Source organism: Pristiophorus japonicus, chromosome 3 (assembly GCF_044704955.1).
Source record: "Pristiophorus japonicus isolate sPriJap1 chromosome 3, sPriJap1.hap1, whole genome shotgun sequence".
Taxonomy (NCBI): domain Eukaryota; kingdom Metazoa; phylum Chordata; class Chondrichthyes; family Pristiophoridae; genus Pristiophorus; species Pristiophorus japonicus.
The window spans coordinates 158248202-158267135 of NC_091979.1; the positions used below are offsets into that span (position 1 = coordinate 158248202).

General features: G+C 44.4%; 1 protein-coding gene across 1 annotated transcript in view; it reads left to right on the forward strand.

The window, feature by feature from the left end:
* The window catches only part of kcnh3 (potassium voltage-gated channel, subfamily H (eag-related), member 3), a 939094-nt gene that overhangs the window by 342543 nt on the left and 577617 nt on the right, over positions 1 to 18934 (forward strand). Inside the window, exon 3 of the mRNA XM_070875952.1 lies at positions 1208 to 1338. Coding sequence (XP_070732053.1) covers positions 1208 to 1338 — 131 coding nt within the window. The remainder of the gene's footprint in view (positions 1 to 1207; positions 1339 to 18934) is intronic.

The window sequence follows — 18934 nt, forward strand, 5'->3', positions numbered from 1 at the left end:
ACATATGTGCTGGAGATGCCTCAGTGTCGAACAGCCTTTACAAATGTACTGTTTAAACTGACACTGATGAGGCCGATGATTGCCCCCACAATACCAACATGGTGAAATCGGATTCATTCCCGTTGGCGGACTTTGGGCAGCCACAGGTTTCGCATACGCAGTCGAGTTGTCCCTGTCATATGCAGCTCTGCCAAACGATGATACAATCTTGTTTACAGTACTTGCCGAGTTCCGATTTTTTGATGATATCTGCTTTAAGTTTCTGTCCATCGTCATGCGTGCCTGGGCAATCGTGATGGCCTTGCTCAAATCCAGCGTCTCCACGCCAGCAGCTTACGCAGGATCACCTTGTGGTTGATGCCGATTACAAAGAAGTCCCACAGCATACCTCCCAACGTGTTTTCGAACTTACACGGTCCAGCTAGACGTCGTAGGTCCGCAACGAATTCCGACACAACCTGGCCTTCAGAACGAACGTGCGTGTAGAAGATGCTGTCTTCTGGTTTGAGATGGTCACGTACCAGAGCACACGATTCCTCATAGTCCTTCTCCATTGGATTTGCAGGCGAGAGAAGATTCTTTATGAGCCCATACATTTTTGAACTGTAAACCGTGAGGAAGACAGCCCTGCACCTAACTGCGTCAGTGGGTTCCTCCATTTTGTTGACCACGACGTACTGGTCCAGGCGAGCTATAAAATACGCCCAGTCCTCTCCCTCCACGAATCTCTCCAGAATTCCAATTGTGCTCATTTTTGCATGCGAAGGTTCTTAAGTTACCTTGTCGCCAAATGTTATGTATGTAATAACTCGATAGACTGAATACTGTAAACTAACACAGATACAAACCTAGCTCTGCTTTATTAGAGCCCAAAGTGATTACTTTACATGATGGCTTGCCTTTTATACCTGGGCCTCACACATGTGCGTTCAGCCCAATGACCTCCGACAGTGGCGCCACCTGGTGACTAGTAACCCCATGCATACATACATGACAGGTTCAAATCCCATTCCCAGTCTTGAGTGCGTAAAACAAGGCTGACACTCCAGCACAATACTGGGGAAGTGCTACATTGTACTGAGCTCAATAAACTAAAATAATGGTCGCTCCAGTTTGTACTGCTGTTTCCATGCATTTCTGTATATCTCCGTACATTTCTATAATTTTCAGCTAATCTCAATCTTTGCATCTTCTTACCTGCTTGCAGATGATTTGGAAATCTACAAAAACACCAGGCCACCGGGGTTCAACGCTAACAGAAGAAGGAGCAGAGCTGTGTTGTACCACCTGTCAGGGCACTTACAGAAACAGGACAAGAGCAAGCTCAAGCTAAACAATGTATGTACAAGCATCCAGAAATTACCTGACATGTTGGTTCAGACCCTTTGCTATTCTAGAGGTTCTTTGTTTTTATTTTAGCCTTTTGTGATCAGCTTGTGAGTTAAAGGAGTGGCATCAATTTATGTCCTGTAGTGGGGTAAAACAAAAATAACAAGCACAGGCATATCCAACTGGAAAAGCACCTTTTTTTATTGCTCATTTTGTTCCAGCTGTTTGCGAGTCCTGACATGAGATATAATTAAACATGGCACATAACTTTTTTTGTCCTGAATGTGAGGGATTTCAACACTGGAACATTTTTCCACATTATTGTTCTATGCCAGCATCAAGTATTGCCAAATAAGAAGCAATATGGTCGGAGGTTGCATCAAACCTCCTCTGCTCTGCCCTTTGAACATTATTTTACTCCAACTTCAAAAGAATGCTTCATGCTGTGCTAATGTAATCTCTTTGCATGTTCCACACCAACCATCATTGCCAATTTAATGTTGATTTAGCTGACAAAAAACAATTGTATTCATATAGTGTCTTTAGCAAAGAAAAATATCCCTGGGCGCTTCACAGAAGTGTAATCAAAAAACAAAATGAGCACCAAGCTAAAGGAGGAGATATGAGGGGGAGGGGGTAACCTAAAAGGCTGCTCAAAGAGATGGGTTTTAAGGATGAGAGGGAGATGGAGAAGTGGAGGGGTCATAAGCATTTTAGTGCTATCAGCCCATGCTCATTCAGAATCAGGTTCAGACTGCCCTAACTCATTTCTTGTTGCATTCAGAAAGGACTCTTGAAGATTTTTCTCCGCCCCAGTCCATCGGGTAGAGCGAAATTCAGCTCTTTGATTTTTTTTTCAGTTGGGGCAGTATTTGGGGCGGCTACAGGGTGGAAGTGCCCTTGGAGCAATTCCCCACGCAGGGCAGAAAGGTGTCGCCGCTAGTCGGTAGGGGGGGGCGGTGAATGCCCGACAGGGCGGCAACATGGGCGGCACCGCTGGAAAACAATGGAGGGCAATTTCATAACTGTCGGTGACTCCGCACCGACTAGGCTGTGAGTCCTTACCGACCCATGTCTCTTTGAGGCGGTCACCGCTCTTAAAGAAAGGGGCAATTTCGGCCCCTGTATTTTAGTTCAGTGGGGTTAATATTAAATTAATAAAGATAATCCTTATTTTAGATTTGCTTCATTAATGTATTTTTTCAGTATCAGTGCATGAGTTGAAAATCAGTCAACCTGTTTCCAATCTATGGGTTAATATTATTTTCATGTTAATTTTTCATTTAAAAAAGGGATGAGTGCATTAAGTTGTGACGGGACTAACTAAAATTTCTAGCTCTGTTCCCAGTCAAACATTGTCAAAAGATAAGCTGATTGGCACAGGATTGCTGGCCTCCAGCAGTTTACATTTAGCAGCAGGGAGGAAACAGCGCTGGTATATCAGCACCAGTTCCTATTTGTGGCCAATAGCTGAATATCTGGCTTGCAAAGCTGAGATCACCAGTTCCAGCAATAAAAATCATGCAGTCTGGCAATGCCACACGGAGCTCAAAATTCATCCCAGCATTGTGACATCTTGTTTAAATATTATCTTTCAGAGACAGTTGGAAGAGATTTCTGTTCCAACTCGGGCTCATGTTTTATTAGCTTGTTTCAAATTCTAGCACTGTGATTCAGTCATGGAGGTAGACGTCACAGTAATTAATTAAAATATGATATTTAGGGAGCTGTCTCTGATTTGATTTTGCACAGAATGTTCATTCACAATAGGGAGCAGTGGGACTAGTTGAAGAGAGAAGGAGTTGGTCCATAAAGATCCATGTTTAAATCATAAAGGGCCTGAAATTGGTCGACATACCAAAAGAGCGATTTTGGTCAGAAAACAGCGACATACCGCCAACATACCGCTCGGCAATATTCATTATTGACATACCGCCGAGTGGTATGCACACTGTCCGCCCGCATACCACCCAAAAAGTGTGATTTTCATTGCATACCGCTGACATACCACCGGAGCTGCATACCGTCCTGGAAAAGGTGGTTTTATGCGATGGTAAGTGGGCGGGAATGGGCGGAGTGCACGGAACCGCCATTTTGGAAATCGGGAACTGTCAGCTAAAGCAGCAGCTTTGTATCTCTGAGGTGAAAAGTGATTTCAGAATGCGATTTTGATTGGAAATGGTATATTTACTATTACTGAGTAAATTATTAAGATAGAAAGGCATTTTATTAATATTTTTTTCATCAAAAATTATATTGTGAAGATTTAAAAAGAATGGGGCCTGTGTTAGCTCAGCCTGGATTGATGACAACCTGTCTAATGGAGGAACCAGATGTGAGGAAGTTTATTGAGCAGTGTTATAAGGCTCATGGAAGAGGTCGCAGAATGATAAGGAGAAGGAGGAGGCCTTACCTGCAAACGATCTTCAGGGAGAAGTGTTCATACTTGGACCTGACCGATCGACAGTGTGTCCGAAGGCTGCGCTTCCGAAAAGAGAGGTCATCACTGAGATTTGCTAGCTCATTAAGGCAGACCTGCAGCCCGGTAGCACTAATATTACTGCACTCTCTGTCGAGGTGAAGGTGACTGTGGCACTTTCCTTTTATGCATGTCGGTCTTTTCAATCATCAGCTGGAAACATATACGCTATTTCTCAGTACGGTAGTCATAGGTGCATTCGAAGTACTATATGCACGCTGGATGTAATTTATAAACTTCCCAATGGCCAGGGAGGCTCAGAGTGACATGGATTTGGGATTTGCACGCATTGCCAGCTTTGCCAAGGTGCGGGGTGCTATTGACTGCGAGCACCATTACAGGAGGCAGAGGTGTACCGAAACCGTAAGGGATTTCACTCCCTCAACGTGCAGTTGTTATGCGACCATACACAGCGCATAATGGCAATGAATGCCAACTTTCCAGGGAGCATCCATGATGCGCATATCTGGCGGGAGAGCAGGTCTGACCTGTTGAAGTCTGAGCCACAAGGTAAATGCTGGATGCTGGGCGATGAAGGGCGATGAAGCCTTGCTATCTGGCTCTTGATCTCCCTGCGGAACCCTCACACAGAACCCAAGCAACGATACAATAAAAGCCATATTGCCACACGTAACATAATTGAAAAGACAATAGGAGTGCTGAAGCAGAGCTTTCGATGCTTGGACCACGCGGGAGGCAGGCTGCAATATCACCCTGAGCAGGTTGCTCAGTTCACAGTGGTATGCTGTATGTTGTATAATTTATCATCATGCGGGGACAGGAATTGCCACAGGGGACTGCAGGACCACCTGAGGAGAGAGTGCCGGAGACGGAGGAGGAAGAAGAGGACAATGAGGGGCAGGAGGATGACGAGAAGCTTGCAGATGAACCCATGGCACCACCCCCAGCCCCGCCCCGCCCCCACCCAACACCACAGCGGAGTGCACGCAGAGCATATGCCACTGCAAAATTGTTATGTAAGCAGCTCATAAATGAACGCTTTGCTTGAATTTGGAGAGCTGCGTTTTGGGACCCTCTTGATTGTTACCCTAAAAGTTTGGCACTCTACAGGAGTGCTTAAATTCAATTCAAACGTTTATCTAAAAATTAAAAAAATATACAACAATTTCAAAACTTTGTAAAAATTAACAACTGTTACAACTTTAATGAAAACTTTAACAAAACTTTAATAACAACTTCAACAAACATTTTATAACTTTAATAATAGGCAGGCCACATCCTCTGCCTTGTCCACACCCGCGTGCTACACCACCTTTAGGACTATTCTCCCCTGTCTTACTGCCGTCCTCTCCTTTCCCTGTGCCCATGGGTGTTGTGTAATGAGAGGGGATTAATTAGCAATCTCGTTGTGCGAAGCCCCTTGGGGAAGAGTGACCATAATATGGTGGAATTCTACATTAGGATGGAGAATGAAGCAGATACTTCAGAGACCATGGTCCAGAACTTAAAGAAGGGTAACTTTGAAGGTATGAGGCGTGAATTGGCTAGGATAGATTGGTGAATGATACTTAAGGGGTTGACTGTGGATGTGCAATGGCAGACATTTAGAGACCGCATGGATGAACTACAACAATTGTACATCCCTGTCTGGCGTAAAAATAAAAAAGGGAAGATGGCTCAGTCGTGGAAATCAGGGATATTATTAAAGCCAAGGAAGTGGCATACAAATTGGCCAGAAATAGCAGCGAACCCGGGGAATGGGAGAAATTTAGAACTCAGCAGAGGAGGACAAAGGGTTTGATTAGGGCAGGGAAAATAGAGTACGAGAGGAAGCTTGCAAGGAACATTAAGACGGACTGCAAAAGCTTCTATAGATTTGTAAAGAGAAAAAGGTTAGCAAAGACAATCGCAGGTCACCTGCAGTCAGAATCAGGGAAAGTCATAACGGGGAACAAAGAAATGGCAGACTAATTGAACAAGTACTTTGGTTCGGTTTTCACTAAGGAGGACACAAACAACCTTCCGGATATAAAAGAGTTCAGAGGGTCTAGTAAGAAGGAGGAACTGAGGGAAATCCTTATTAGTCGGGAAATCCTTATTAGTCGGGAAATTGTGTTGGGGAAATTGATGGGATTGAAGTCCGATAAATCCCCAGGGCCTGATGGTCTGCATCCCAGAGTACTTAAGGAGGTGGCCTTGGAAATAGCAGATGCATTGACAGTCATTTTCCAACATTCCATAGACTCTGGATCAGTTCCTATGGAGTGGAGGGTAGCCAATGTAACCCCACTTTTTAAAAAGGAGAGAGGGAGAAAACAGGGAATTATAGACCGATCAGCCTGACATCGGTAGTGGGTAAAATGATGGAATCAATTATTAAGGATATCATAGCAGCGCATTTGGAAATAGGTGACATGATAAGTCACCTGATAGGACAAGTCAGCATGGATTTGTGAAAGGGAAATCATGCTTGACAAATCTTCTGGAATTTTTTGAGGATTTTTCCAGTAGCGTGGACAAGGGAGAACCAGTTGATGTGGTGTATTTGGACTTTCAGAAGGCTTTCGACAAGGTCCCACACAAGAGATTAATGTGCAAAGTTAAAGCACATGGGATTGGGGGTAGTGTGCTGACATGGATTGAGAACTGGTTGGTAGACAGGAAGCAAAGAGTAGGAGTAAATGGGTACTTTTCAGAATGGCAGGCAGTGACTAGTGGGGTACCACAAGGTTCTGTGCTGGAGCCCCAGCTGTTTACATTGTACTTTAATGATTTAGACAAGGGGATTAAATGTAGTATCTCCAAATTTGCGGATGACACTAAGTTGGGTGGCAGTGCGAGCTGCAAGGAGGATGCTATGAGGCTGCAGAGTGACTTGGATAGGTTAGGTGAGTGGGCAAATGCATGGCAGTTGAAGTATAATGTGGATAAATGTGAGGTTATCCACTTTGGTGGTAAAAACAGAGAGACAGACTATTATCTGAATGGTGACAGATTAGGAAAAGGGGAGGTGCAACGAGACCTGGGTGTCATGGTACATCAGTCATTGAAGGTTGGCATGCAGGTACAGCAGGCGGTTAAGAAAGCAAATGGCATGTTGGCCTTCATAGTGAGGGGATTTGAGTACAGGGGCAGGGAGGTGTTGCTACAGTTGTACAGGGCCTTGGTGAGGCCACACCTGGAGTATTGTGTACAGTTTTGGTCTCCTAACTTGAGGAAAGACATTCTTGCTATTGAGGGAGTGCAGCGAAGGTTCACCAGACTGATTCCCAGGATGGCGGGACTGACATATCAAGAAAGACTGGATCAACTGGGCTTGTATTCACTGGAGTTCAGAAGAATGAGAGGGGACCTCATAGAAACGTTTAAAATTCTGACGGGACTGGACAGGTTAGATGCAGGAAGAATGTTCCCAATGTTGGGGAAGTCCAGAACCAGGGGACACAGTCTAAGGATAAGGGGTAAGCCATTTAGGACCGAGATGAGGAGAAACTTCTTCACCCAGAGAGTGGTGAACCTGTGGAATTCTCTACCACAGAAAGTTGTTGAGGCCAATTCACTAAGTATATTCAAAAAGGAGTTAGATGTAGTCCTTACTACTAGGGGGATCAAGGGGTATGGCGAGAAAGCAGGAATGGAGTACTGAAGATGCATGTTCAGCCATGAACTCATTGAATGGTGGTCCAGGCTCGAAGGGCCGAATGGCCTACTCCTGCACCTATTTTCTATGTTTCTATGTTTCTATGTTTCTATGACCTCCCCGGGTATATACCAAGCCGGCGTCCAGCACCAAGTGCCGTTGCTGTCGTTGGGGGAGGGCGGGGGAAGTGAGACATTGCAGGTGCAATAAATGGGGCCTCAGGAGAAGCTCATGATGTGGAAGGCGAGGCTTCAGGGCTGGAAGATTATAGCTCCCCACCCGCAGGTGCTGTCGACCTGACTACTATGGCATGGGGGGCGTTCTGCGCCATGTCCCGATCCTGTCAATTGTCTCATGACTTCGACAGCGTCGGCGGTTCGCTCCATCGCAGTGATCATACGCAACCTTTCTTCCGATTGCCGCTCTGATAGAACCACGATGTTAGTGGCTATTGTAGTGATGGCCTTGAACTGCTCTTGACCTATGTTGACGCTGGCCTGTGACAAATGCACCATGTCCTGGTACACGCCTACAGCAACCGACCTTTCCTGCACCAACCTCGTCGCTGTGGCAAAGGCGCTGCAACACTGGGGGTGCCTTGCTGCGACGGCTTGGCCCGGCAGAATTAGAGGAGGCGTGGGGGAGTCCCCTGAATACAGACTCCGTGGTGGAGGATGTTCCAGCTGCCCCACATGGAGTTGGTGCATCCTCCTCCGTCTCCACCACCAGCGCCACCTCCACTGGCTGCTGGATCAGTGGCTCTTCCTCCTCTTCCTCTTCCTCTTCCTCATCAGGAGAGGGTTGGGTTATGCCAGAGGTGGAGGCAGTGGGTCTGTCGTCGGTGCCACTGTGGTCTGAATCATTGGAGTCTGGAACTACAAAACAACATTTTAAAAAGTTTGGCAGTAGGGAAGGAGTGAGAGTTACGTGAGTGCATAGTACAGTGGCTTATCGCAGTCTTACTTAAATGTCCACCACTGCTGCAGTACTGCATTACATATCGCAGACAGAATACAGAAATGAATTGCATTATATGCCCCCAACATTCCAATACCTCACATGAGGCCAATATTACAGTGCAATAAACTTACATTACATCACATCAGGCCAACATTACAGTTAGTTACAGTTACATTACATGACATGACATGATAGGACTGCAATACAGATTGCATTTTATTCAACTTACCATCCTGTGTGAGTGGGTCAGCTCCAAAGCCGGTGGTGGCACGGTTGCTATCCCCAACTAGGGACAGGGCACGGATCTCGATATCTGTAAACGGCTCCTGGGTTGTGGGGGCCACCCACTGTGCGACGCTGATCAGCCGTTATCGCAGATGTCTTCCTCTGCAGAAAGGAAAGTAAATCAAAATATAACTCTTCAATTGATTTAACATGGCACAGACACACACACACACACACACACACTAAAAAAGCACTTCATTGATCCTCTTGTCATTGCCTGAAAAGCACGAATACATCGCCGTAACCTTAAGATAAATAACATCACCCATGTGACACTCAACCTATATTTACATGGTACATAGCAGATAGCGGGGGTGGGTGCATAAATAAAATCATTACTTACTCTTGCAACCTTCACCAGGCCATTCCACCTATTACGGCACCTTTCCCCAGTGCGTACCATTGTACTTTTCGAGAACACAGCCTCCCCGATCTCTTCCCAAATTCAGTTGTACTGCTTTGGGAGTCGCTTTCCACGACCACCCTTGGTGAGGTCGGAGTACCTCTCTGTGATGTGCTCCAGAAGGGCAGGTAACTCCATTTCATCGAAGGCAGGTGTCCTCAACCTCCCCTCCTTCTCGATATTCCTATGCTTGGATGTTTTCTTTAACATTGGCATAATTTTTTTCTGGGTATTAATTTTCCCTTCTTAAATATCTGTTCTTGTGTTGAAACTGAATAATTATTAGTTGCTACTGATTTTTTTCCACTGTGCTATCTATTTTCAAACTCACTGGCCTTCGACTACCTTGCTGCTCCTTCTCACTCTCTCTCTCTCCTCCTCAACTCACTGCACATGGGTGGGTGACCCGACCCCCGAAACCGCGGGTAAAACGTTTGTGAAAAAAAACGTTAAAAAAAATATTTGCGCATGTGCCGCACCGCCCATCGAACAGAGAGTCGATCTTGATCGACTACTAAGATGCATACCGCCCGATGCAGACCACTGACATACCGCCGACATAATGGCAACATTTTTTTCACCAATTTCACCTACTTCGGTCTCAGCGGTATGCCAGCGGTATGAAATGACATACCGCTGGTAAACCGCCGAGAAATGGGCAGACCATCGGTATCGACCAATTTCAGCCCCAAAGTGTAAGCATCGCGCCTTTGACTTTTACAGCAACCAAATGAGCAGTAAACATTGCATTCCACTGATGCAGAAGCGATTCTGTCAGGTTCATGGCTCATAAAAACCTGTGTGAAGGTGCATGTTCTTCTTTCAGGCAGTGGTCATTGCCTAAGTGGCCATTATTGATGTGTGAGCCTGGATAGTAAATGTCAGCAGGCTATCTAATTATGCAAGAAATCACAGCTGAACCAGACTGCGTCCTTATTACACACACAACATCCAGTAGTGTTTATTACATAGCGCACCAGAAGTGGGGACCTGACTGTTCTTTTTCGTCCTTCCCGATGACTTGTCCTGCTGAGATTGATTAACTCAAAGACTAGGAATCAAATCTGGGATTCGCCTGGTCTGTATGGCTCATCAATGCACATTTTGCTCGCGTTTTCCGCCTCTGCACTTGCTAGCCCCCACAATCTTCCATTCATTTGTGTTTTAATGGGTTAAAACTGTGAGCTGGTGATCACAACCTCTGTCTCTGAATCACCAGAATGTCTTGGCTACAGAATTCTATTTCTCCTGACCACACCTGCACTATCCAGAGTTCAAAAATATGGAATTCTAGGGTGCAATACATCCTTCTGTTAACTGAAATATTCATAACATTTAGAATCCTTGAAACAATAGACCTGACTGGGATAGATAATAAATCCCATAAAAATTGCATTGTCACTCGGCTGGTACTGCACTAATAATAATGATGCAGTGTTATAATGTTACTTGCAGTGTTACCAGTACACTATTGGAATGCTGCAAAATTAACTTCTTTGTAAGTATATAACAGGTTTTACATGTAGACAAGATACTGTAAATTGTTCCTTAGACAATTCAGATCTCTGTCATTCTGCAGCAGTTTAATTTAGTCTTGTAGAGTTTATCCTGAATTGTTTGTGATTCAGTTCAAGATAGAATAAGCTGCATTCATTGTGACTTCCTGTGATTTAAATCATTGCAGATTATCCTTTGTGGCACCATTTGGCATAGTAACAGGCAAGGGACTAGACATGCAAGAAACAGTTATTGTTACATCAACACTGTTGTGTATGCAATAACTCAATAGACTGAATACTGTAAACTCCGAACAGGTACAAACCTGGCTCTACTTCATTAGGGCCCAAAGTGATTAAATTACAAGATGGCTGGCCTTTTATACCTGCGCCGCACACACATGCGCACAGCCCAATGACCTCCGACAGTGGCGCCACCTGGTGGCTGATAAACCCAAGCATACATACATGACAATATCCCCCCCTTTAAGATATTAGTAACGATCCTTTTACCAATTGAGATGGTCCGGGGCTTTCCGCTCCCGAGTTCAACGTCTCAGTTCAACTCCAGCCTTGGGCAAACACTCTGAGTCTGTTATGACTGGGGGCTGGGTAGCCGATTTGATGGGAGTGGCAATGACCACATCAGGAATTGAAAGTCCAGATTCATTGATGACAGCGGAGTCCTATGATGACTGAGGGTAGGTTGGTTGGTCACTGATTGTGTCTTCCTCAGACTGTTCTGGTTCATCCGTGTGCCGCAGCTTTATCTGATCGACATGTTTCCTGCATGTTTGCCCATTCTTGAACTTAACGATAAACACTCAGTTATCCTCCTTGGACGTAACAGTACCGGCGATCCATTTGGGACCTTGAACATAATTCAGTACATACACAGGATCATTGATAGAAATATCACATGACACAGTAGCGCAATCATGATACCCTTGCTGACTTTGACGTCTGTATTCGACACTATTATTCAAGTCAGGGTGGACAAGAAAGAGCCTGGTCTCGAGACGTCTCTTCATCAATAGTTCAGCAGGGAAGACCCCGGTAAGTGTATGGGGTCTTGTCCTGTAACTAAGCAATATGCGTGACAAGCAAGTTTTCAGTGAACCGTGAGTTACACATTTCATACTCTGCTTGAGGGTTTGGACCGCATGCTCTGCTTGCCTATTGGATGCAGGTTTGAATGGTGTTGATCTCACATATTTGATACCATTGAGTTTCATGAACTCTTGAAACTCCGTACTGGTGAAGCAAGATCCGTTGTCTCTTACAACGATGTCAGGCAGACCATGAGTGGCAAACATGGCACGAAGGCTCTCAATGGTAGCTGTGGATGTGCTGGATGACATGATTGTACACTCTATCCGCTTGGAATAAGCATCCACCACAACTAAGAACATCTTTCCCAGGAAGGGACCTGCAAAGTCGATGTGGATCCTGGACCATGGTTTAGATGGCCATGACCACAGACTCAGAGGCAATTCCGCTGGTGCTTTACTTAGCTGCATGCAAGTGTTGCACTGATGCACACATTATTCCAGATCACAGTCAATTCCAGGCCACCATACATGAGACCTGGCAATGGCTTTCATCATGACAATACTGGGATGCGAGCTCTGTAGATCATGCACAAATTTCTCTCTGCCTTTCTTGGGCATAACAACACGATTACCCCACAGTATACAATCTGATTGAATAGACAGTTCATCTTTGCGACGGATTTAAGATTTGGTCTCCTCACACATTTGCTTAGGAATGGCAGACCAATCACCACTTAGGATACAGCATTTCACAACCGATAATATGGGGTCCTGGCTGATCCAGGTCTTAAAGTGTTGGGCCGTGACAAGGGTTCCTTCACTTTCAAAAGCATCCATTACCAACAGTAGGTCTGCCAGTTGTGGCGTTTCCACCTCCAGTGTGGGCAATGGCAGACGGCTCAATGCATCAGCACAATTCTCGGTGCCAGGTCTATGGTGAATGACATAATCATAGGCAGATAATGTCAGCGCCCACCTCTGGATGCGGGACGATGCATTGGTATTGATACCTTTGTTTTCCGAAAACAATGAAATGAGTGGCTTGTGATCTGTTTCCAGTTCAAACTGAAGACCAAGCAAGTACTGATGCATCTTTTTAACCCCATACACACAGGCTAGTGCTTCTTTCTCTACCATGCTGTAGGCTCTTTCCACTTTTGACAAACTTTTTGAAGCATATGCAACAGGTTGTAATTTGCCTGACTCGTTAGCTTGTTGGAGCATGCAACCAACACCATGTGACAAACATCACAGGCCAATACTAGACACTTGCATGGATCAGAATATACCAGCAGCTTGTTAGAGATTAGTAGCTTTCTCAAAAGCTCTATCTTCAGATGCACCCCAAACCCAGTTGTTGCCTTTTCTTAGCATCATGTGCAGTGGCTCTAATAAGGTGCTCAATCTAGGTAAGAAATTACCGAAATAGTTGAGTAGACCAAGGAACGAACGCAGCCCCGTCACATTCTGAAGCTTGGGTGCATTTTTGATGGCTTTGGTTTTCGAGTCCGTAGGTCTGATACCATCAGCAGCAATTTTCCTCCCCAGGAATTCGACTTCCGGTGCCATGAAGATGCCCTTCGTGCATTTCAATCTGAGCCCCACTTTGTCCAGATGATGTAAACCTCTTCCAGGTTGTTCAGATGTTCGGCGGAGTCACAACCTGTGTCCAGGATGTCACCTTGGAACACGATGGTTCTGGGGACGCACTTCAGTAGACTCTCCATATTCCTCTGAAATATGTCTGCAGCCAAGCGAATTCCAAAAGGGCACCTGTTGTAGATAAACAGTCCTTTATGAGTGTTGATGCACGCAAGTTTCTTCGACGTGTTGACCAGCTCCTGTGTCATGTAGGCCGATGTCAGATCCAGTTTTGTGAATGACTTCCCCCCAGCTAGTGTTGCAAACAGGTCATCAGCCTTTGGTAACGGGTATTGATCCTGTTTCGAAACTCAGTTGATCGTAACCTTGTAGTCTCCACATATCCTGACAGTGCCATCACTTTTCAACACGGGAACAATGGGGCTGGCCCATTCGTTAAATTCGACTGGTGATATGATTCCTTCACACTGGAGTCTGTCCAGTTCACTTTCGACCTTCTCCCTCATCATGTACGGAACTGCCCGAGCTTTATGATGGAGATCTGCCCGGTCTTGCATCCGAGTCCACGTGGATCTGCACCTTGGCCCCCGTGAAAATGACAATGCCTGGTTCAAACAGCGAGGGGAATTTGCTCAGCACTTGAGCACATGGAGTATCATCCTCCGACGACAACGCTTTGATATCATTCCCAAGCATACATACATGACAAACATGCTGTGAAACAGCTCTGTGTTTAATTTCAAAAGTTATGCATCCAAAAGGATGATAAACATAGGAATAGGAGTGGGCTATTCATCCCCTCAAGCTTGTTCTACTATTCAGTTAAATCATGGTCGATCTGTACCTCAACTCCATTTATCCATTGTGTGAATAGAGAGAACTTGAAAATTGACTTTCGTTCACAATAACGCAAAAAAGTTTTAGACGCTTGAAATGTTCTCAGATCTCCACATTTTGTGTTTAATATTTTATGTCTAACTGTAAAATGCACGTTTTTTTTTCATTTCTCTTTAATAATGCATGCTTTCAAAATAAGGGAAAAGAGAACTCAAAATCTGGCAAGAAATCTAGACAAGAACAATCCCACAGTTCCCAATTTGTGAGTAAATATATTGGTGGACATTATGATGCAAAGCTGTAGCCTGCTCAGCATCATAACCCTGTGAAAAAACATAAACAAATCACTTCATGTGATTTAGTGTAGAGAAAGTCTCTACACCAATTGCCTTTTCTCTTGAATCATCTGCTGACTTCCCTGTTTTTCAGAGGCTTGTTTAAATCTGTTCTATTATGGTGCTGCAGAAGAGATTAAGGACAAGGGTTTTCTTTAAATTGAAACAAATGTAACCAAACTTTGACAGAAATGCGAAGGGATTACTAAGTGTGGGAGTCCAGCTGTCACTGCTAGCCTCCTTGAAAGCACATGAAAAATCTCAATGACCTTCATAGATGGTATTCATTTTACTGTTTCTGCTATTTTCCTGTTTGTTTCACCTTCAATATTGATGCAAGGTAGAGACATTTGCAATTAGCTCATAAGTTAGATATAGAATTGCAGCAGGAACAAAATAAATTAATCAAATGAACATAGCGAAATACATGATTGCAAGTCAGAGATGTCACAAAATTCAATTTCAGTATTGCAAAGTACAACCTGGAGAAACCGAGGTGAAGGATCAAGGCTTACTGGGGCCGAAATTGCCCCTTTCCGTAAGACCTCTTACCACCGGAAATTGCCGGCCACGCTGTGGAGTGCAATGGCCGCCGATTTTTTGTGGAATGGCCGCCATTTTGAAAATTCCACTCCTACCATATCCCAGCGGTGACTCGTTCCCCCCACTGCCGCTCCACTGCTGCCGATCTGTTCTAAGTGCGTCATCAGAGCACGCACCACCGATGCTCCCCACCCCCCCCCCCCCCCCCCCCCGCCGATCGTGAAATTCCGCCAAACAAATCTTTCTGCCGCCACTCTGTGCCACCAACAGCTTTTTCTGTCAGTGCACTGAGCTTGGGGTGTGCTCAAAATTGTGGTGCGGCTGCCATTAAAGGGGTAGACCTACTGCTGCGACCGCTATCTTTATTTTTGGCGGCTGACTGCCAGGTCGATAGATTGAGTAGACTGGGATTTACTCGTTGGAGTTCAGAAGGATGAGGGGTGATCTTATAGAAACATTTAAAATAATGAAAGGGATAGACAAGATAGAGGCAGAGAGGTTGTTTCCACTGGTCGGAGACTAGAACTAGGGGGCACAGTCTCAAAATACGGGGGAGACAATTTAAAACCGAGTTGAGAAGGAATTTCTTCTCCCAGAGGGTTGTGAATCTGTGGAATTCTCTGCCCAAGGAAGCAGTTGAGGCTAGCTCATTGAATGTATTCAAGTCACAGATAGATAGATTTTTAACCAATAAGGGAATTAAGGGTTACGGGGAGCGGGCAGGTAAGTGGAGCTGAGTCCACGGCCAGATCAGCCATGATCTTGTTGAATGGCGGAGCAGGCTCGAGGGGCTAGATGGCCTACTCCTGTTCCTAATTCTTATGTTCTTATGTTCTTATGTAAATCTTTCAATGCTGAATCTATCTTGCAGATTTCAAAATACATACATTGTAGAGATGCCATATTTATGGACAAAATGTATGTATGGTTTCACCAGGAAGGATTTTCTGTAAATACTTTTGTAGTAGAATTATAAATTCATAAAAAAAGATTTTCTGATTTGATGCAATTAGCGAATAAAGGAAATATTCCCAGTCAGTATCTTGTATTGTAAGTCAAATGGAGGGAAATGCACAGAACCTCAATGTTTAATTTTGTGTGTTGTGGTGTGAAATCTTTTTCCCCTTTATTTCCAACTGGTCACTCAATTTCTCTTCAGTAATTAAATCATCAAAGATATTCAGCAACCAAAAAATGACTATTACTCTGCCATTGATCAACATAACTGACTGCTTATTCCAATTTTACAAATCCCTGTGCTGTACAAGTATTGTGGTGTACAAGTAGTAACATTATTGTAAACATTGTAGCCTACATTTTCCAATTGGCACCATTTTAATGTATGTTAACCCACTCATTTTAAACAGGCAAATGACAGTGTTATACTATCACCAGTCAAAAAAACCAAGGCTACATTTTTGTGAAGAATATCTTTACATCCTGTGCAAGGGAGGCACAGGAACTTTTTATGAGGAATTCATACTGCAGCTTTTGTTTATATAAGACTATTATAACTGGGTTAAAAAAATGCCTGATTGCCTTTTCAGTGTCTGCGTCTCTTAATTCCCACTTCACAGACCGACGGAAATCAACGGGATTTCCAACAAATTGGATAGGAGGTTTATTTGCAAATACTTAGAGAAACTGATGCATCATCTATTGTTTACTTTATGGGAAAAACAACTTCTGTTTAGTCTATCAACCACTCATTCATTGCCTGGGTGCCTTTTTAAACTTGTGAGAATAGATATTGCTTTTAAAGGACTGGCCCGGCCAGCCTTTTTGTAGAAAATAATCAAAGGATTCCTGAACATGACAGATAGGCAATTAATGTGGCCTTCACAGCATCGCCCACATCTCATTAACAAGTAATAAAAAGAATGTCCATTCTTCTATGATCAGGTTTAGATCTTAAAGCAAGCTTGCTGGTGTCTGAAATCCCTCCAAAATCATTTTAGGTGAAGGGTGATGCCCCTTTATCTTTGAAAGCTGTGCTAATTGAAAGTTAATTTCAATTGTGGTACTTCTTGTTTGGGACCTTGTCAAAAGCCTTTTGAAAGTCCAAATACACCACATCCACTGGTTTTCCTCTGTCCACTCTACTAGTTACATCCTCAAAAAATTCTAGAAGATTTGTCAAGCATGATTTCCCTTTCATAAATCCATGCTGACTTGGACCGATCCTGTCACTGCTTTCCAAATGCGCTGCGATTTAATCTTTAATAATTGATTCCAACATTTTCCCCACAACTGATGTCAGGCTAACTGGTCTATAATTCCCCATTTTCTCTCTCCCTCCTTTCTTAAAAAGTGGTGTTACATTAGCTACCCTCCAGTCCATAGGAACTGATCCAGAGTCGATAGACTGTTGGAAAATGATCACCAATGCATCCACTATTTCTAGGGCCACTTCCTTAAGTACTCTGGGACTCTCCTACTTCCCAACCAATTACAAACCTACGTCACAAGGTTACCTCCAATTCCATGCACTTTCCTTTTTGCTAAAACGACAAGCCTGAAGGCTCTGTGCCTCAATGCGAAGAGTATTCATTATAAGGTGGACGAATTAACTGCACAGGCAGCAATTAATGAATATGATATAATTGGCATTACGGAGACATGGCTCCAGGGTGACCAAGACTGGGAACTCACCACCCAGGGGTATTCAATATTGAGGAAGGATAGATAGAAGAGATTAGCGTGCAAAGTCAAAGCGCATGGTATTGGGGGTAATGTACTGACGTGGATAGAGAACTGGTTGGCAGACAGGAAGCAGAGAATCGGAATAAACGGGTCCTTTTCAGAATGGCAGGCAGTGACTAGTGGAGTGCCGCAGGGCTCAGTGCTGGGACCCCAGCTCTTTACAATATACATTAACGATTTAGATGAAGGAATTGAGTGTAATATCTCCAAGTTTGCAGATGACACTAAACTGGGTGGCGGTGTGAGCTGTGAGGAGGACGCTAAGAGGCTGCAGGGTGACTTGGGCAGGTTAGGGGAGTGGGCAATTGCATGGCAGATGCAGTATAATGTGGATAAATGTGAGGTTATCCACTTTGAGGGCAAAAACACGAAGGCAGAATATTATCTGAATGGCGGCAGATTAGGAAAAGGGGAGGCGCAAGGAGACCTGGGTGTCATGGTACATCAGTCATTGAAGGTTGACATGCAGGTACAACAGGCAGTGAAGAAGGCAAATGGTATGTTGGCCTTCATAGCTAGGGGATTTGAGTATAGGAGCAGGGAGGTCTTACTGCAGGTGTACAGGGCCTTAGTGAGGCCTCACCTGGAATATTGTGTTCAGTTTTGGTCTCCTAATCTGAGGAAGGACATTCTTGCTATTGAGGTAGAGCAGCAAAGGTTCACCAGACTGATTCCAGGGATGTCTGGACTATCATATGAGGAGAGATTGGATCAACTGGGCTTTTATTCATTGGAGTTTAGAAGGATGAGAGGGGATCTCATAGAAACATATAAGATTCTGACAGGACTGGACAGGTTAGATGCGGGAAGAATGTTCCCGATGTTGGGGAAGTCCAGAACCAGGGGTCACAGTCTAAGGATAAGGGGTAAGACATTTAGGACCGAGATGAGGAGAAACGTCTTCACTCAGAGAGTTGTTAACCTGTGGAATTCCCTGCCGCAAAGAGTTGTTGATGCCAGTTCATTGGATATATTCAAGAGGGAGTTAGATATGGCCCTTAAGGCTGAGGGGATCAATGGTTATGGAGAGAAAGCAGGAAAAGAGTACTGAGGGAATGATCAATCATGATCTTAGTGAATGGCGGTGCAGCCTCGAAGGGCCAAATGGCCTACTCCTGCACCTATTTTCTATGTTTCTATGGTTCTATGTTTCTAAAGGAAAAGGAGGTGGGGTAGCGTTGCTGGTTAAAGAGGAAATTAAAGCAATAGTAAGGAAGGACATTAGCTTGGATGATGTGGAATCTGTATGGTTAGAGCTGCGGAATACCAAAGGGCAGAAAACGCTAGTGGGAGTTGTGCACAGACCACT